The sequence below is a fragment of the Balaenoptera borealis genome, assembly GCF_965194805.1.
Source record: "Balaenoptera borealis genome assembly, chromosome: 15".
In the NCBI taxonomy this organism is placed as follows: Eukaryota; Metazoa; Chordata; class Mammalia; order Artiodactyla; family Balaenopteridae; genus Balaenoptera; species Balaenoptera borealis.
Window position 1 is genome coordinate 13,364,385 of NC_138871.1, and position 21,000 is coordinate 13,385,384.

At 37.7% G+C, this 21,000-nt stretch overlaps 1 protein-coding gene across 4 annotated transcripts; it reads left to right on the plus strand.

The window, feature by feature from the left end:
* The first annotated feature begins 560 nt into the window (after nt 1-560).
* On the plus strand, nt 561-20,049 carry LOC309612310 (lysine-rich coiled-coil protein 1-like). Of its 4 annotated transcripts, XM_082357897.1 has the most exons (5): nt 562-802; nt 2,701-2,813; nt 10,210-10,316; nt 10,679-10,853; nt 18,677-20,049. In XM_082357897.1, the coding sequence occupies exon 5, from the start codon at nt 18,696-18,698 to the stop codon at nt 19,467-19,469; it is 774 nt and encodes a 257-aa protein (XP_082214023.1). In that variant the 5' UTR covers nt 562-802; nt 2,701-2,813; nt 10,210-10,316; nt 10,679-10,853; nt 18,677-18,695; the 3' UTR covers nt 19,470-20,049. The 4 variants fall into 4 exon arrangements, with proteins under 4 accessions (XP_082214021.1, XP_082214020.1, XP_082214023.1 ...); XM_082357895.1 differs by lacking the exon at nt 10,679-10,853 and having other exon boundaries at nt 561-802; XM_082357896.1 differs by lacking the exon at nt 2,701-2,813.
* Nucleotides 20,050-21,000: the final 951 nt, after the last annotated feature.

The window sequence follows — 21,000 nt, forward strand, 5'->3', positions numbered from 1 at the left end:
TGCAACTAAGACCCAGTGCAGCCAAAATAAATAAATATGTATATTTTAAAGATACGTATATACATATGAAAGGAAATGATGACTACAAACTATGGTAATGATTTCTTTGGGAGACAGGGAACTAAAGGATGAATGTGTGTGTATATAATATATACGCATATACTGAGGGAGCCAGGAGAGAGAAAAACGTCACTTACGGAGCAATGATGATAACGTATCATAACCAAGGATTTTGCTCAGTCTACTCTGTGTATTAAAGGTTCTAACAAAGAAAAGAAAAGAAAAACAGATAAGGCAGGAAAGCATGTATTTTTCAGATATTTTGGAGGTAGAATCCGTAGATTTCCGGACTTTTTTTCTTAGTGGTTTGAGATTCATTCTCCCAAGGTGAGCGGCCCCACGAGCTTTTCCTTCCTTCCAACGGAGAGACCAGGGGTAGCCGAAGAACGGCGGACGCGAGCCAGGTTAGAACAGAGCCCCGGAAGTAGCGGACGAAGGGGGCGGGGTAAACAGGGAGGCGGGGCTAAACGGGGCTTTTTGGGAGCGGGGCTGCTGGGCAAGCGCAGTAGCGCGCCTCGCCGCTATGGCGGCGGAGCTGTCCAGTCAGCCGCCGGCGACTTCCCCTCAGGAAGTCCGGTCTCCGCCTCCTGCTCTCACCCCGCTTGCTCGGCGGCGGAGGCAGCGGTGGCGGCAGCGGTTGTCCCTTCCTCTCCGCCTCCTCCACCTCGGCCTACCCACTGGCCGGCGGCGTTGGCGGGGAGGGGGACAGTAGTTGTAGACGGCCGCCCCTGCCTCAGAGAAGGTGAGTTCCCGCCCCGGCAGCGGGGGCGGCCCAGGCGTTCAGCCCCTCGACGCCGCGGCTCGGGAGAGGCCGGGCGGGCCCGGAGAGTACGCTCCCCTCTCCACCCGCCACCCCTGGAAACGGGCGCCGGGGCCCCCACGCGGATCGTGGAGGGAGAAGGGACACCTCCGCTGCCGGGGAAGCTGAGGTTGGAGCGGGAGCGAGGCGACCAGGCCGAGGCCGTGGATCTGAAGCGTCAGGGAGAGGGAAGGGGGGTGATGAAGACACTCGGAGATCGAGGGGACAGAGACGAGGAGAGAAAAGGCCCCAGACGTGGAAGGGCGTAGACCTGCGCAGGGTGAAATCAACATCCTGGAAAGTAGCGCCCTCACTCACACGTGGGGAGAAGTGGAGTTCAGAGTTCGGGGAGAGTAGGAAGTAAACACGCGAGCTTAAAGGTGCCGGGGCCCTAGAGGAGAAAAGGGGGTGAAGCTTTTGAGGGATCACTTTGTAGAGTTTGCCCGGGTTTTTGAGGATAACGCCGTGTAAAACAAGCCTCCAAGATTTACAGCCCTATCTTGACAGTGGTCTGAGTTTTTATACGGACCTGCCAGCGTCAAAGCTAATAAAGCAGGACATGGGGCGGCGAAAACAGCTTTCATTCAGCAACTACTGACAGTAGGAAAAGAGCTGAGCTCCATTCCGATTTGCGCAGAGGTGTCTGGGGGTTTTAAAGGGAAAATGTAGAAATGGGGCAAGGTGGAGCTCAAGTAGAGGCAGGGACGTGCAAAATTACAAAGGGTTGGGTAGTGTCCTTGCAGTAGGCGAGCTGTGTCAGTTTGCCGGCAGTTACGGAAGTGAGGATTCTGTTTTCCCACAGGAACTGGGAGACAGGGGCCCTGTCCTTCCTGATGATTACACTGCAAAGGAATGGCTTCCAGATCCTTGACAAAGACACTCCTAGGTTGTAGGAGGTACACACATACATCTCAGAGGGACAGAGCAAGGGCTCACAATAGTAAACCCTTTTTAGTAAGTACTAAAGAGCGGCCAAGGACGTGTCATCAGGTGTTGGCTAGAACAAACAGTAAATGTCTTTTGACAGCCCCAAGTTTTTCCAGATCTGAGCTCAAAATGGGGCTGGTTCATCCGCGGGTCGTAGCCACAGGCTGCTGGAGGCCAAGTTAAAGTTTGGTCAAGTCTTTGTGCAGAAGTTTGGAAGGAGTATATCTGCTTAGAGTTTTCACCAGCACATTTTCCCTAACACAAAAAGCTATTTCTTGATCATCTCAATCTAAGAGATGTTTGAGTTTCTACAATTACTGTATACCTGCAAACAAACTGCTGGTTCCAAACCCTGAGTTTAGGCTTTAAGGAAGTTTTGGAAAGGATTTTAGACGGTGGAGCTTGATCCCACTGCAGAAGATCTAGTAAAACATTCCGCCATCTTCATTTTCATAATTAATTTTTAGTATTTGCAGTGTTGCCTTATGTTGCTTTTTGTCTCCAGAGAGAAAGATGGTGGAAGCCAGAACATTGTTGGATAATTTAATTTCCTTTTTCCTGAGGGACAGCAGTAAATATAGTAACTTCATTAAAATAATTTTTATTTTCACCCTCTTCCACAGTATACTCTATTTTTGTGTGGTATTCAATAATCTTTTATACCTTTCACTTGGAGGAATGGCAAACAGTAAAGTATTATAAATTTCTTAAAACATTTTGTAAGAACTTTATATAAATTCCATTCACTAAAAATGAAAATTAGAATTTCATTGCAACCAAATGATGTTCCATTAAGTCCCTTAGTGAAGACAACCTTTGGAAGACTAGATTTAGTGTCTTCAATCAACGTGGGTTAGTCTGATTGTTAGGATATTAAAAAATAAAATGTCTTGAATTTTCTGCTTTCGTACCAGACTTCCTGCCTTTCACTAACAAGTAAGCCTGAGCAGTTTATAGGTGTCAAGACTACAATTCATTTTAGCTCCCATGGCCACATCACAGGAAGATTTGGAAACAGCTTCTTACAGTAAAAAAAAAAAAAAAAAAAAAAACAGCTTTCTGCCAGACTTGGTTTTTTGCAATGACTTTGAATATGTGCAATTACTAAACACTTTAAATCAGTTCACACGATGCTAGCAGTTACCTTTCTATACTGCTTCAAGGTGGTATGAGAACACTGGAATAAGAGTCTTGACTGTTAAGTTCTAATGCTAATTTCTTAACTAGCTGTATGACCCTAAGTCCCAAACTTCCTGGACTTGAGTTTTGTCATCTGTGGGGAGGGGAGTTGGACTAGCCCAACTGAGTGGTTCTCAATCAGGGGTGCTTTTGCCCCACCCCCTCCTCAGAGGACATTTAACAGTGTTTGGAGCCTTTTTTTTTTCCCCTTGGTTTTTGCCACTGGACAAGAAGGGGCTTGGTGATTACAGGTGCTACTGGCATCTAGTTGGTATAGGCCAGAGATGCCACAAACAACCTAAAATGCACAGGCCACCAACACAGACAACAAAGGATTATCCTACTGAAAACGTCAGTAGTGTCGAAGTTGAGGAAGTCTGCACTAACCAAACTGAGCTCCTTGACAGCTCTAAAATTGTGAACTGATTTTGCTGTTCCATACTGATATTCTTTCCATGGCTTGGCTGTGTACTAGAACAGCAATTCATAAAACATGAAACTTTGACCTCTAATGGCCATCAAATGACATTCAAAGAGTAATGAAGTCTGTTGAGTTACGGTTGAGACTTCACTAGGATTTGAAAAACAAAATACAACTTGTTACCTAAAAATTACCTCTTGTCTCTTTAAGTAAATATCCTTAATTAACTTTTCAGTTAACTGCTACTTAACACATGCTAAATATTTGATATGCTATTTAAAACACTAGTAGGAGTAGGACCCAATGTATTTTTAGTTTAGATATTTATAAAAGCCTAACGTAATTGCCAATATAATAGTACATGAACAAGAAGAGAAAAAAAGAATTTGCTTAGTACTTGGCCAGTATCTTTTTTTTTTCTTAAAAGACTTTATTAGGAGATTCCTCCAAAAGGTATCAAAGAATTGTCATGCTTCCAGTTATTAAAATTCCACTCTCACTTTCAAGACCCTGATACTATTAAAACTGCTGATGCATTTTCACCTATAGCTGTAACACTTATAAGGAGCTCCTCTATATTGGGCTTGATAGTAAAGGTCAGTAAGGATTAAAAATTAGCAAGCAGGGAATATATAGACGGTGTAAGATTATAAATAGGAAATTGAGAAATTAAACTCAATCACAAAAACCCAAAGAAATACCACATGACCAGACTTATATGAAAAGAAATATGCATTGCATTTATGGTCAAGGGAAAGATTTTCCAGGACACTTTGTAATTCATTCAATGAAGTTTCTCAGATATTTTTGATAGTTAAAAATGTTCTACTGGGTAATAATATTCCTAAGAAATCAGTAAAAACAAAACCACAGCAAACAGTTCTTGCTTGTCTGCTTTTTAGGAAAAAAAATTAGACTCACTTTAAGAATGAACATTTCTGAATTCTTATTGAATCATAAATCCATTTACATAGCAATTGCCAAAATTGTTCCTTTGTTTTCTTGACGGTAAGCAGAGATTCGAGTCAAATGACAGAAAATCTAGCTAACAGCCCTTCCTACAGTTATTCAGAAAACAACTCCTACTATTGACCAGGTACTGTGTGTTAGGACAAGAGCATTCACAGACCCATTCACGTTTACTGATCTTTTAGAAGGACTGGCATGTATTTGATGGCATTCTGAGATAGGATGTCTGCCATGGGTCCAAGTAAAACTAATTTCACAAGCAAGAACCTTGAGCTAGCTAGCCATAGATTACTTATAATTATTGATGTTCAAAGGTTTAGTTTAAGTTAAGACATATATTTTATGTTAAGTATGTAACTAGTGCTCGCAATTAATGATTTTGTTAATTCCTTTGTATTTTGTCATTGGAAATATGCCATAGTAAATCCTCAGTTACTTTTATGGTTGTAGTATTAGTGTAAAATAGCTAGAGCTTGGCAAGCTCATAGGTCACATACTAATCTCATTTCCTGAAAAGGCAAGGTTAATAACTAACACAGGGCTTCCCTGGTGGCGCAGTGGTTGAGAGTCTGCCTGCCAATGCAGGGGACACGGGTTCGAGCCCTGGTCTGGGAGGATCCCACATGCCTCGGAGCAACTGGGCCCGTGAGCCACAATTACTGAGCCCACGTCTGGAGCCTGTGCTCCGCAACGAGAGAGGCCGTGATGGTGAGAGGCCCGCGCACCGTGATGAAGAGTGGCCCCCACTTGCCGCAACTGGAGAGGGCCCTCGCCCAGAAACGAAGACCCAACACAGCCATAAATAAATAAATAAATAAACCCAAAGTTTAAAAAAAAAAAAACCACTAACACAGTTAAGAATATTCATGATGCTAACAGGTACACACTGCATCTCTCAAAACTTCTTAAATGGGATTTGACCTTCAAGGTCAAAACAAAAAGAAATAAAACAGCATACTTTGGTTAATGGTTTCTTTGGGGTTTTTTTTTTTTTTTTTTTTTTTTTTGGCCGCACCACTCGGCGTGCAGAATCTTATTAGTTCCCCAACCAGGGATCGAACCTGTGGCCCCTGCAGTGGAAGCACGGAGTCCTAACCACTGGACCACCAGGGAATTCCCAGCATACTTTGGTTAAGATAACAGAATCAGTTACCTAGTCTCCTAAAACTTAGTGCTGTGTTCTACTTAGTCTTTCCTAAGATTATAATGGTATTAAAAGATTGTAGTTCTCAAGAGCCAGGAACAAGGGAAGGATATCCATCCTCACCACTTCTTTTCAGTATTGTACTAGAGGCCCTAACCAGTATAGTCAGACAAGAAGAAAAAAAAAAAAGGTTTACAGATAGGAGAGGAAGAAATCACACTGTCTTTATTTGCAGATGCTATGATCATCTATGTAGAAAACCCCAAGGAATTTTGGGAAATGCTACTAGAATAAGAAGTGAGTTTATCAAGGACACAAAATACAAGGTCAATATACAAATCCAATAGTATTTCTAAATGTTAGCAACAAGCAATTAGACATCGAGATTTTTAAAAAAATACTATTTACTATTGCATCAAACAAAATACTTTTGGATAACTTTAACAAAGTACAGTGAATGCTACATAACATTGCTGAGAGAAAGAAGATGCAAATAGTGGGGAAAATTGTCTTTTAATGCTTCTTAGTGAACTAAATTTAAAAGTATAGGACCATGCCATTAATTTGGTATATTTATTAAAGAGGAAGAATTTATTAAAGGGAAGCTAATTATACCTAAAACTTAGCAAATTAACATTCCTAATTTTGCTCAAACATTTTTTTCTTCAGTGATTAAGGATATTTAATAAATATTTTTAAAACCTTTATGCTGTATTATGTTTTAATACCATGTCACAACACAAATCAAATAATGTGCTGTGGGTGTGAAAAATTTTAGTAAATTTTTCACTCAAATTGAGTTGATTTACTCGTTCAACCTATTAAACCTATTGAGGCATATTAAAAACATATTTCATACAATGCAAAAGTTAAGTTCAGGTTTTGCTGTTTCTAAAAGGGTGGTTGGAATGTAACAAATTCTCTCTGACAGGTCTAGAATTAGGAAAAGTGGAGTGGTTCTTAGTATTTTATTAGGATATGAAGCATTTTTTAGACAGTTTTGAATTACAAGTAATTCATACTATTCATGTGTTTCATATTTAACTCAGTAGTTCACGTGCAGTGTTTTTATTACTTTAGCTTTTGCAATGGCTTTAGCTACTAATACTGAAATAAAAAAGACCAAACCTTGTACAGCTATTGAATAACAACGTGCATAGTTTCATTTCTCCAAAATAAAAGATTCCATTTTCTTTCTGTTTCCACTATGATATCTTTCCTGGAAGTAAATGGCATTGTGAATGTTGGTCTATAACTAGGCTTGTGGTGTACAAATAGGAATGTCAAGTTTTCAGAATTTTGCTAGATTTTTTCCAAAAATTTTAGAAGGTACAACTGAAAAAATACTCCAGATTAGTTTCAGAAGAGACAAACTATTTCTTGCTTGAGACCTAATACCAGCTTGTAAATAGCCTGCGTGTTTCTGCTTGACATTCCATATTATTTTAGACATTATATGTAGCAGACGTTAACACAGGACATAAACTGAAATCTTTACAAAGAGTTGGTTTAAAATCAGAGCAATCAGAAAAGATAATAAGGATCAAGTTGAACTTTCAGCTTTCATTAAAAAAAAAAAAAGTCCTTCTGAAACATGAGTTAGCTTGAAATACAAAGAATAGGTACTCCTGTCAGGCACTCCTGACCTGTTTACCCATAACCTTTTCTACTTTCTGTAGTTACTAGAATAATTGGTTGGAAAAACATTTCATTCTATCAGTTAAGTAGATGAAATTCTGAATAACAATAAAAACAGCTCAGTTGTACAGCACTCAGTATGTGCCATGCACTTTTCTAAGCACTTTACATTTATTAATTCCTTAAGACACACAACGACTCTGAGGTGTATGTTATAGCCTATGTTAGAGGTTGAGAAACTTGACCAAGCTCATATAACTAATAAATCCCAGAACTGACTCCAGAGTCCCTATGTCTGGCTCGTAGAAGCAGTGAGATAATTAACATAGTATGACAACCAGTAGTTCTGCATAGGTGACTTGAGCTTTGTTAGGTGGGTGATCTTTCTAGAAACAAAGCCAACACTTAAAAATCCAGTTTAACAAATTAAGGTAGAATTTTTTTTTCAAAACATTCATTACAGATCTTTAAGCTCCTCTCGTACACCTTACTGAGGTATACTTACAATAAACGGCACTTATTTAAAGTGTACAGTTCAATGAGTTTTTGACAGGTGTATACTCCCACCTTCATAAACAAAATGCCAAATGTTTCCACCAACCCCAACAGTTTCCTCCTGCCCCTTTACAGTCCATCCCTCCCTCCACCCCTGTCCCTGGCAACCACTAATCTGCTTTCTATCACTATAGATTAGTTTGCATTTCTAGAACTTTTTATAAGTGGACTCATAGTAGGTACTCCTTTGTGTCAACATGATGATTTTGTGATTCATCCATGTTGTATGTCTTGCTATTTTGTTCATTTTTACAGCTGAATAATTCTGTTGTATGGATATACCACATTTTGTTTACCCATTCCCTTGTTGATAGACATTAGGGTTGTTTCAGTTTTTGGCTATTACAAATAAAGCTGCTGTGAATATTCATGTACAGGTCTTTGCATGGATATATGTTTTCAGTTCTCTTGGGCAAATACATATGAGTGAAATGACTGGATCATATAGTAGGTATTTAACTTTTAAAGAAATTGTCAGATTGTAAAGTTGTACCATTTTAAATTCTAACTAGTAGTGTATGGGAGTTCCAGTTGTTCAGCGTCCTTACCAACACTTGGTATTTCCAGTCCTTTTAATTTAGTCATTCTGATGATGGTGTAGTATTATCTCGTGCTTTTAATTCGCATTTACTTGGCTGTTTATATTTTTTTTCTGAAATGTCTGTTCAAATCGTTTGCCCATTATTAACTGAGTTTGTCTTATTATTGAGTCATAGAGTTCTTTATTTATTCTAGATATAAGTCCTTTGTCTGATGTATGAAATAAGAATGCGTTCCACCATTTTGTGGCTAACTTTTCATTTTTTTTAATGGAGAGCTGTGTAAAGCCCTGGAGATCAGAAAATATTTCAGGTTTTGTAAAAGCGGAGAAGTGGATTCTAGAACGTGGAGAAGTTTTACATCAGTTGAAAAGGCAGCCAAGCATATCAGTTAATAACAGATTCTGGAGCCAGACTGCTCCTGTCATTTATTAACTGCAATCACAGACATGTTCCTTAACTTTTCTATGCCTCAGTTTCCTCATCTATTAACTATGAATAATAATAGTACTTAGCCCATAGGCTTCTTAGGAGGATAAAATTAGTTACTATTCTTAAGTGCTGAAATAGTACCTGGTACATGGTAAGGGCAATGCTGGGTAAGTGTTACAGAACAAATTATTAATAGGTGACTTGTAAATGTAATACTTTGAAGTGACCATAAAAGGCAATTTCAGGTTTACTAAAAGTACAAGTGATGCCATGCCTTATTTTCTTTTGTGAACCATCTGGTAGATCAGAGGAATGTTGTGGGATCATATTCTTCAGTGAGGACACTCAGTTTTCCGTGAGATTTTGGGGTATCCAGCAGTGTGCCAGGAGGTACTTGTTTAAATGGCACATTTTATTTAAAGATTAAATTAAAACTTTTACATAAAATGGATGTTTTAAGGCTAGAATTCAAGAAGTTCACGAGTTTTTAAGGTTAATCATGAAACTTGAAATACATCTTTCTGTGATTGATCTCTAGGCTGTATACTCCCTAGACCTCCAGGCAATAAGCGTTCACTTGTCTGACTGTATAGAATGCTTTGGTCAAAATGATAGAGATTGAGAACGATTGCTGTAGAAAGAATAGTTACAGTTTAGGAAGACATGTCATCTATTTTTCAAATATTAATAAAATGGAAAAATGAGACATTTATATAGTACAAATAGATTTGAATAATCAGGCTCATAAGAAGGAAGATGGTGGGGAGCAGAGTGGAGAAGCATAGAGTGTTCACATAAAGATGCTGAATTTAATTTTGGAATAAACACAGATTCTATGAAATTCATAATGTCTTTCTTATTGGGAAGGAATAGATCAATCCTAGATGAAGGAAAAGGGTGAATTCTTTGTAGCATGCCATAGGTATTATCTTACTGTCTTCCTACTTAAAGTTTTCACCAGTAACATGGATGAACACATAGACTGAATGCATATAAAAACTATGTGTGGGAAAAGTAGCAAATGTCAAGATTAAAACAATTTGAATTTTAAAGATCGTCAGAGGTAGGAATGGTGGCCTAAACCCATTACAAGATGAAGTGTAAAGTCCTGCATTTACAGAAATTAGTCAATTACATTAAGTACCAGATGGGAGAAGACAGCCAATGTGGGGAGAGAGATGCTACCTCTGGGATTTTAGCAATTACAAAGGTCAGTAGAAGTCAGTAACATGTCTGCTATAAGACACGAAGTACTAAGGCTGGATGCCCCAGATCATCTCCACAAAGTCCAGAGTTCTACTGGTGCCCTAATAACTTCTCCTTCAGAATGGTATTTTCTGGACTAAAAAATATATTACCACAGTAAATATCAGAGGCTTGCTAAATGTTTTTATACTAAAATTGTCATTCTAATAAGCAAAAAGCCAGTACTTTAGCCTTGCAAGCACTTAGGAAATTAAAATTTGACATGGTATAAAAAATGATATCCAGGTGAAGATTGAAAATATTACCCTAAATGTCTTACCTCCCTTTGTTTTATTCATAGATACCACGTTGAATGAGCAAAGACTGAACTTTTTACAGATACCTTTTGTAAAAGGCTTATAAGGAATAGTGCCATAATTTGAATCGCAGTGGATTTCACGTTATGAGGTAGGTTGAAAATAAAGGGCTTCTAAATTGTTAGTATATTTTATATTGAAGCTGATACTTTGACTTGAAAGCAAGCAAAACTCTAAAAGTGTTAGTTCAGACTAAATATATTAAAACTCATGAGTGCTATCTTCAAGTTCAGAGGTGTAAATTTTGGATCACTTTCTCTAAAATAAACAATATTATTTATTTTTCAAGGGTAAAACACATACTCAAAAAGTTAGCTTTACTTTCAGATTTACAGGAAGCAAAATAAGAAATTGAAGATGCATTTTATGAGTTTTCAGATGATTGATCTATGTTGATGTAATTCTAAACTTTGAATTATTTAATTGTTATAACAAGCTTGTGCTTGGTTTCAGGTGAATGGGAGTGGAGTATTGGACAAAAATAGATTTTTTAATCTCTGCATCATGGTTTTTAGCTCCTCAGTTGTTGCACAGTCTCACTATTTGGGGAAAGTTCATGCTAAAAATCTGAAGCAATTAATGGGTGAATATGATCAAATTTCTCCACCAAGTTCTCAACCAGATAAGGGTAAGGTTCCATTCACCTCTTCATTGATCTCTGCACCATCTGTGATCTTTTGGGATTGGCTTCTTTCACTCTGCATGTCTTCAAGGTTCATCCACGTTGTACCATTTATTAGTATTTCATTCCTTTTTATTGCTGAATAATATTCCATTGTGTGAATTGCCACATTTTATTTATCCATTCATCAGTTGATGATCACTGAGTCATTTCTGCATTTAGCTCTTAGGAATAGTGCTGCTGTGAACATTTTTGTACAAGTTTTTGTGTGGACATAGATTTTCATTCCTCTTGCGTTGAAACCTAAGAGTGAAATTGCTGGGGTATGTGGTAACTCTACGTTTGACACTTTGAGGAACTGCCAAACTGTTTTCCAAAGTAGCTGCACATTTTATATTCGCACCAAGAATGAATGAAGTTTCCAGTTTTTCCTCCTTTTTGTCAACACTTACTATTATGTCTTTTTTTTTTGTATTTTTTTATACAGCAGGTTCTTGGGAGTTATCCATTTTATACATATTAGTGTATATAAGTCAATCCCAATCTCCCAATTCCTCACACCACACCCCACCACCACTTTCCCCCCTTGGTGTCCATACGTTTGTTCTCTACATCTGCGTCTGTATTTCTGCCCTGCAAACAGGTTCATCTGTACCATTTTTCTATGTTCTACATATATGCGTTAATATGTGATATTTGTTTTTCTCTTTCTGACTTACTTCACTCTGTATGACAGTCTCTAGATCCATCCATGTCTCTGCAAATGACCCAATTTAGTTCCTTATTATGGCTGAGTAATACTCCATTGTATATATGTACCACATCTTCTTTATCCATTCGTCTGTCGATGGGCATTTAGGTTGCTTCCATGACCTGGCTATTGTAAATAGTGCTGCAATGAACATTGGGGTGCATGTGTCTTTTTGAATTATGGTTTTCTCTGGGTATGTGCCCAGTAGTGGGATTGCTGGATCATATGGTAATTCTATTTTTAGTTTTTTAAGGAACCTCCATACTGTTCTCCATAGTGGCTGTATCAATTTACATTCCCACCAACAGGGCAAGAGGGTTTCCGTTTCTCCACACCCTCTCCAGCATTTGTTGTTTGTAGATGTTCTTATGATGCCCATTCTAACTGGTGTGAGGTGATACCTCATTGTAGTTTTGATTTGCATTTCTGTAATAATTAGTGATGTTGAGCAGCTTTTCATGTGCTTCTTGGCCACATGTATGTCTTCTTTGGAGAAATGTCTATTTAGGTCTTCTGCCCATTTTTTGATTGGGCTGTTTGTTTTTTTTAAGATTGAGCTGCATGAGCTGTTTATATATTTTGGAGATTAATCCTTTGTCCGTTGATTCGTTGGCAAATATTTCCTCCCATTCTGAGGGTTGTCTTTTCGTCTTGTTTGTAGTTTCGTTTGCTTTGCAAAAGCTTTTAAGTTTTATTAGGTCCCATTTGTTTATTATTGTTTTTATTTCTATTACTCTAGGAGGTGGATCAAAAAAGATCCTGCTGTGATTTATGTCAAAGAGTGTTCTTCCTATGTTTTCCTCTTAGAGTTTTATACTGTCTGGTCTTACATTTAGGTCTCGAATCCATTTTGAGTTTATTTTTGTGTATGGTGTTAGGGAGTGTTCTAATCTCATTCTTTTACATGTAGCTAGCTATCCAGTTTTCGCAGCACCACTTACTGAAGAGACTGTCTTTTCTCCATTGTATATCCTTGCCTCCTTTGTCATAGATTAGTTGACCATAGGTGCGTGGGTTTATCTCTGGGCTTTCTATCCTGTTCCATGATCTATATTTCTGTTTTTGTGCCAGTACCATATTGTCTTGATTACTGTAGCTTTGTAGTATAGTCTGAAGTCAGGGAGTTTGATTCCTCCAGCTCCGTTTTTTTCCCTCAAGACTGCTTTGGCTATTCAGGGTCTTTTTTGTCCCCATACAAATTTTAAGATTTTTTGTTCTACTTCTGTAAAAAGTGCCATTGGTAATTTGATAGGGATTGCATTGAATCTGTAGATTGCTTTGGGTAGTATAGTCATTTTCGCAATATTGATTCTTCCAATCCAAGAACATGGTATATCTCTCCATCTGTTGGTATCATCTTGAATTTCTTTCATCAGTGTCTTATATTTTTCTGCATACAGGTCTTTTGTCTCCCTAGGTAGGTTTATTCCTAGATATTTTATTCTTTTTGTTGCAGTGGTAAATGGGGGTGTTTCCTTAATTTCTCTTTCTGATCTTTCATTGTTAGTGTATAGGAATGCAAGAGATTTCTGTGCATTCATTTTGTATCCTGCAACTTGACCAAATTCATTGATTAGCTCTAGTAGTTTTTTGGTGGCATCTTTAGGATGCTCTATGTATAGTGTCATGTCATCTGCAGGCAGTGACAGTTTTATTTCCTCTTTTGCAATTTGTATTCCTTTTATTTCTTTTTCTTCTCTGATTGCCGTGGCTAGGACTTGCAAAGCTATGTTGAATAATAGTGGCGAGAGTGGACATCCTTGTCTTGTTCCTGATCTTAGAGGAAATGCTTTTAGTTTTTCACCATTGAGAATGATGTTGCTGTGGGTTTGTCATATATGGCCTTTATTATGTTGAGGTAGGTTCCCTCTATGCTCACTCTCTGGAGAGTTTTTATCATAAATGGGTGTTGAATTTTGTTAAAAGCTTCTTCTGATCTATTGACATGATCATATGGTTTTTCTTCTTCAATTTGTTAATATGATGTATCACATTGATTGATTTGCGTATATTGAAGAATCCTTGCATCCCTGGGATAAATCCCACTTGATCATGGTGTATGATCCTTTTAATGTGTTGTTGGATTCCGTTTGCTAGTATTTTGTTGAGGATTTTTGCACCTATATTCATCAGTGATATTAGTTTGTAATTTTCTTTTTTTGTAGTATCTTTGTCTGGTTTTGGTATCAGGGTGATGGTGGCCTCATAGAATGAATTTGGGAGTTTTCCTTCCTCTGCAATTTTTTGGAAGAGTTTGAGAAGGATGGGTGTTAGCTCTTCTCTAAATGTTTGATAGAATTCACCTGTGAAGCCATCTGGTCCTGGACTTTTGTTTGTTGGAAGATTTTTAATCACAGTTTCAATTTCATTACTTGTGATTGGTCTGTTCATGTTTTCTATTTCTTCCTGGTTCAGTTTTGGAAGGTTATACCTTTCTAAGAATGTGTCCATTTCTTCCAGATTGTCCATTTTATTGCCATAGAGTTGTTTGTAGTAGTCTCTTAGGATGCTTTGTATTTCTGTGGTGTCTGTTGTACCTTCTCCTTTTTCATTTCTAATTTCATTGATTTGAGTCCTCTCCCTCTTTTTCTTGATGAGTCTGGCTAATGGTTTATCAATTTTGTTTATCTTCTGAAAGAACCAGCTTTTCGTTTTATTGATCTTTGCTATTGTTTTCTTTGTTTCTATTTCATTCATTTCTGCTCTGATCTTTATGATTTCTTTCCTTCTACTAACTTCGGGTTTTGTTTGTTCTTCTTTCTCTAGTTCCTTTAGGTGTAAGTTTAGATTGTTTATTTGAGATTTTTATTGTTTCTTGAGGTAGGCTTGTATTGCTATAAACTTCCCTCTTAGAACTGCTTTTGCTGCCTCCCATAGGTTTTGGATCGTCATGTTTTCATTGTCATTTGTCTCTAGGTAGTTTTTGATTTCCTCTTTGATTTCTTCAGTGATCTCTTGGTTATTTAGTAACGTATTGTTTAGCCTCCATGTGTTTGTGTTTTTTACGTTTTTTTCCCCTGTCATTGATTTCTAATCTCATAGTGGTGTGGTCAGAAAAGATGCTTGATATGATTTCAATTTTCTTAAATTTACTGAGGCTTGATTTGTGACCCAAGATGTGATCTATCCTGGAGAATGAGCCGTGCGCACTTAAGAAGAAAGTGTAATCTGCTGTTTTTGGTTGGAATGTCCTATAAATATCAATTAAATCTATCAGGTCTATTGTGTCATTTAAAGCTTCTGTTTCCTTACTAATTTTCTGTTTCGATGATCTGTCCATTGGTGTAAGTGGGGTGTTAAAGTCCCCCACTATTATTGTTTTACTGTCGATTTCCTCTTTTATAGCTGTTAGCAGTTGCCTTATATATTGAGGTGCTCCTATGTTGGGTGCATATATATTTATAATTGTTATATCTTCTTCTTGGATTGATGCCTTGATCATTATGTAGTGTCCTTCCTTGTCTCTTGTAACATTCTTTATTTTAAAGTCTATTTTATCTGATATGAGTATTGCTACTCCAGCTTTCTTTTGATTTCCATTTGCATGGAATATCTTTTTCCATCCCCTCACTTTTCAGTCTGTATGTGTCCCTAGGTCTGAAGTGGGTCTCTTGTAGACAGCATACATATGAGTCTTGTTTCTGTATCCATTCAGCAAGCCTGTGTCTTTTTGTTGGAGCATTTAATCCATTCACATTTAAGGTAATTATCGATATGTGTGTTCCTATTACCATTTTCTTAATTGTTATGGGTTGGTTTTTGTAGGTCTTTTTCTTCTCTTGTGTTTCCCACTTAGAGAAGTTCCTCTAGCATTTGTTGTAGAGCTGGTTTGGTGGTGCTGAATACTCTTAGCTTTAGTTTGTCTGTAAAGCTTTTGATTTCTCCGTCAAATCTGAATGAGATCCTTGCTGGATAGAGTAATCTTGGTTGTAAGTTCTTCCCTTTCATCACTTTCAGTATATCATGCCACTTCCTTCTGGATTGCAGAGTTTCTGCTGAGAAATCAGCTGTTAACCTTATGGGAGTTCCCTTGTATGTTATTTGTCATTTTTCCCTTGTTGCTTTCAATAATTTTTCTTTGTCTTTAATTTTTGTCAGTTTGATTACTGTGTGTCTCAGCATGTTTCTCCTTTGCTTTATCCTGCCTGGGACTCTCTGTGCTTCCTGGACTTGGGTGGCTATTTCCTTTCCCATGTTAGGGAAGTTTTTGACTACCATCTCTTCAAATATTTTCTCGGGTCCTTTCTCCCTCTCTTCTCCTTCTGGGACCCCTGGAATGCAAATGTTGTTGCATTTAATGTTGTCCCAGAGGTCTCTTAGGCTGTCTTCATTTCTTTACATTCTATTTTCCTTATTCTGTTTGGTGGCAGTGAATTCCACCATTTTGTCTTCCAGGTCACTTATCCGTTCTTTTGCCTCAGTTATTCTGATATTGATTCCTTCTAGTGTATTTTTCATTTCAGTTATTGTATTCTTCATCTCTGTTTGTTTGTTCTTTAATTTTTCTAGATGTTTGTTCTTTAGTTCTTCTAGGTCTTTGTTAAACATTTCTTGCATCTCCTCGATCTTTGCCTCCATTTTTTTCCGATGTCCTGGATCATCTTCACTATCATTATTCCGAATTCTTTTTCTGGAAGGTTGCCTATCTCCACTTCATTTAGTTGTTTTTCTGCGGTTTTACCTTGTTCCTTCATCTGGTACAATATCCTCTGCCTTTTCATTTTGTCTATCTTTCTGTGAATGTGGTTTTCCTTCCACAGGCTGCAGAATCGTAGTTTGTCTTGCTTCTGCTGTCTGCCCTATGGTGGATGAGGCTATAAGCTTATAGGATAGATGATTGCTACAGGGGCTTTTTCTTGATCTGTGTCTCAACAAGTGGCACCTATCTGTCTTTTTGATTATAGCCATCCTAGTGGCTATGAAGTGAAATCATTTTATTATAAAACATATTTAAACATATAAGGAGAGAAAACAGTATTATGAATGCTCATGTACCCACCATCCAGTTTTAACAATTATCAACATCTTTTTAATCTTATTAGTGAGTTTTAACAGTTTTATTGAGGTATAGTTGACATACAGTAAACTGTATGTATTCCAGGTATACAATTTGATAGGTCTTGAAGGGTGTATATACCCATGAAATGATCACCACAATTAAGATAGTAAACATATCCATACCCACAAAAATGCCACTTATAATCGCTCCCTCCTACCTTTTCCTGCCTCATCCCCAAGCAACCACTGTGTTACTACAGATTAGTTTGCATTTTCAAGAGTTTTATATATATGGAGTCATATGTACTCTTTTGTCAGGCTTCTTTCATTCAGCATGATTATTTTGAGATTCATCTATTTCAAGTGTATCAATAATCTATTCCTTTTTATCATTGATTCCATTCTATAGATATACCACTATTTGATTTATGCATTCACCTGTTGATCAATATTTGGGTTTTTTTTTTTTTCCTTTCCAAGGCTATTACAAATAACACTGCTGTGAACATTCATGTATAAGTCTTTATGTGGACATATACTTCCTTTTCTTTTGGATAAATACCTAGGAGTGGAATAACTGGATCGTATGTTAGGTGTATGGTTAACTTCCTCAGAAACTACCAGACTGTTCCAAGTAGTTGTATCATTTTACATCCCTACAAGCAATGTATGAGAATTCCAATTGTTCCACATCCTCATCAGTCTCTTTAACTTCAGTCATTCTACTGAGGGTGAGATAGTACCTTTTTGTGGTTTTAATTGACATTTACTTGATGACAAATGACATTGAGCATCTTTCATTTGTTTATTGTCCATTTGTATATATTCTTTTCTGAAGTGTCTGTTCAAATCTTTTTACCCATATTTAATCAATTATTTGTTACATTATTTTGCTCTAGTCAGAATTTTTGTACTGTTTGAGTTGAATAAAAGCTAAATTTTCTGACTCACCAAATTAGGCTTCATTTAGACTTTCTTTTTAATCTCAAATTGCCAGTAAAGCTAGGTGATCATTAGTGACTCTAGATTGCTCTCAGACTTGTTCTGTTAATGGAAAGAAATGTTTGATTCTACATGGGTTACGCTTCCTGCTAATTTTTTAAAATAAAGTATAACACAAAAATATCTAGCACATTATCATCTCATAGTGAGTAACTTTTCTGCTAGATTTGTAACGCAGGATTTGAGGTGGGGGGAGTGAAAGAGGAATAGTAGTTGTACTGCCCCCACCCCCCAAAAGAAATTTAAACAAGCAAAAAAAGACTAACATTATCTGCTTTAAATTTCTTTTGAAACTTTTCTCTACATAAATCCTAGCCACTCTCAGCTGTCACCTCCATTTCCTTCCTTAACCCTCCCACCATTGCTTTAATATAGAACAAACCAGAAGGCATTCTAGAATGCTTTTTTCACTAATCAGAAGTAACGGAATGAAATCCAAGACCCTGTTCAGAAGATACGCAACTCTTTTCCCTCGTCTTTCCTCATGCCCTATACCTACCATTAGTTTTGTCTCATAACTGAATTTCTAATTTCCAGCATTCCCAAACCATTTTACAAACATCCTTTTATTATTAAGTCTTACAATACTCTAGTCAGGTGAGTATATGTGTTCATTTTATTTTGTTTGAGTAAACAGAAGATTTTAAAGATCAAATTACTTCTCTATGGTTTATTACTTTTCTTAGACAACAGTATACAAAAAAATTGACTAACCTGAACTTTAGAAATTGTTTGAACATTCAGATCACGCCAGTCACCATGGATGTGTAAGTCATTGTATCCCTACATTCCTTACGTTTTTAGCCCTACAAAAGAATTCTATATGTCAGCTCCTTTCTACCCTCTTCATCCCACTTCTGAGAAAGATAAAATTATTTGTGAGTGGCCTAGGCAATATTTGACCTTTCTGATGCTCCTTTTTGGCATTTAATGTCATGATGTTTAACTTTCATGCCAACATAGGTTTTAATTTGTTTGGGCTTCTTTATTTTGTTTTTTGAGACTCTTTTCAAGAGTAAAGGAAATATTCAGCATAAAATAATGTAGTAAGAAGAATTTTCTCCCATCTTCTCTACAGAGAATCCCTTGTCAACCTAATGAAGCATTCAAAGAAGACATCTGACTCTTTTCAAGATGAACTTGAAGATTATATCAAAGTGCAGAAAGCCAGAGGCTTAGAGCCAAAGACTTGTTTCAGAAAGAGGAGAGAGGATTATTTGGAAACCTGTGGATACAAAGAAGAGGTTAATTTTAGACCCAGGTGTAGAGTGTTTGATCAAAGACTCCCTTATAAGCCCATCCAGACCTACGGAAGACCATGCAATATTTCACAAGCAGTGGAGAAGCGGTTACCTCAGTGGCTACCAGCTCATGACAGCAGGCTGAGACTAGACTCCCTGAGCTACTGTCAATTCACCAGGGACTGTTTCTCAGGAAAACCAGTAGCCCTGAACTTTAGTCAACAAGAGTATAGCTGTAGCTCATACAGTGTAGAATCTGGAGTTTACAGGCACCTCTCCTTAGAAAACAGTACCAGTGCCCATCAAGCTAGTTATAAACAGATACACCAGAAGAGAAAAAGACACCCAGAGGAAGGCCGGGAAAAACCAGAAGAGGAGCGGCCCAAGCATAAGAGGAAGAAAGCTTATGAGGAGATAGATTTAGACAAACACAAGAGCATCCAAAGAAACAAAACAGAGGTGGAAACAGTCAGAGTCAGTACAGAAAAGCTTAAGAACCGAAAGGGCAAGAAAAGCCGAGATACAGCCTCTAAGAAAGAGGAACGTAAGCATAGAAAAGAGAAAAAGGAACAAGGGAAAGAAAGGACAGAAGAGGAGATGCTTTGGGACCAGTCTATCCTTGGATTTTGAAGCTCTTGCATTGGTTCTCCTGAGGTTAAACTGAAAAAGTAGTTGAGGAGCTTGGTTTTACAATGTCCAAGTTCATATCGCTTTTTTCATGTGAACAGGTACAAAGGTTAAGTGCACAGAAAACATTTAGTGTACTTGCTCTCCAACATGGGAATTACTTTTCCTCTCTTCTAAAATCATTACTACATTTTTCTTAACATAATGTAATTTCCCTTAATGAGGGTGGCTTTGCTTTTATTCATCAAATTGCTATGATGGTGGAAGTATTTTTCCCTTGGGAGGTCATTTATTTTAAATTGGAGGATTAATAGGCTTTACAAAATCTATTTCTTGATTGGGTTTTAGTTTGGGGTGGGTGTTTTTATATTAGTTTTCTCTGTGAAGCAGTTTTGATTGATTATTTTTTTCCTTCGTTAGATCTAACTTGCAGTATATTTTATAGATTGGAAAGTGGAAAATGACATACATTATAATAAGCTTAAGTTACATACAGTTTTAAACGTTTCAAGAAGTCTTGATACAAAATCAGTTTACATTTTGGAAATGTTTATAATATAATAAAGTTCTAATTTCTACAATTTTTCTTGTTTTCTGATTTCTACATTTCTGAACACACAGTGATGTGTTCCTATTCAATGAAGATTTTCTTCTGGAAGAGCAATAACTGAGCATATATCAACCCACTTTTTAGGGCAGAAATCTGAACGACCACAATTTTTCCAAATAGTTGAAATTGGGGAATTTATAAGAAAATGCCATTAGAGGGACTTCCCTGGCAGTCCCATGGTTAAGAATCCGAGCTTCCACTGCAGGGGGCACAGGTTCCATCCCTGGTCAGGGAACTAAGATCCCCCATGGTGCGTGATGTGGCAAAAAAAAAAATAAAAGCCATTGGAATATTCTTTCCTGACCAGTGTTTTCATTCTGATAATCCCCTTTTTTACGACAAGCATATCAAGTGTTTGAGCACTGCTATTTTGTTGTAGAAAGAGTGGTGACCTGGGAATCTGAATCCCAGGATTCTAGACTCAACTATGCCATCAAGTTGTTATGTGACTTTGGGGAATTCACTTTATTTTCCTCATTATCAAATATACCTAGGAGGACTGGCCTCTAAAACGCCTTGGATAACAAAAAGATGCTGGGATATGAAAACTCTCTTTGCATCCTACAATGTTATGCTTACATGTTTATTGTAATATTAACTTTAAAATTATTTTGCTTAATTTACTGTTAATTATATATATTCCCTTCCCCTACTCAACCCTCTGCATGTAACCAGTCTCCCCACCCTTGCTAAGCTGCTGCCTTACTCAGCTCTGACCCCTCTCTGGGTCCCCACCGTGCCTAGCCTCCTACCTCAGTGGGCCCCAAATAGCAAAGAAGAAAGGAAGGAGGGCTTCCCCGGTGGCACAGTGCTTAAGAATCCGCCTGGCAATGCAGGGGACACGGATTCAAGCCCTGGTCCGGGAAGATCCCACATGCCATGGAGCAACTAAACCCGTGCGCCGCAACTACTGAGCCTGTGCTC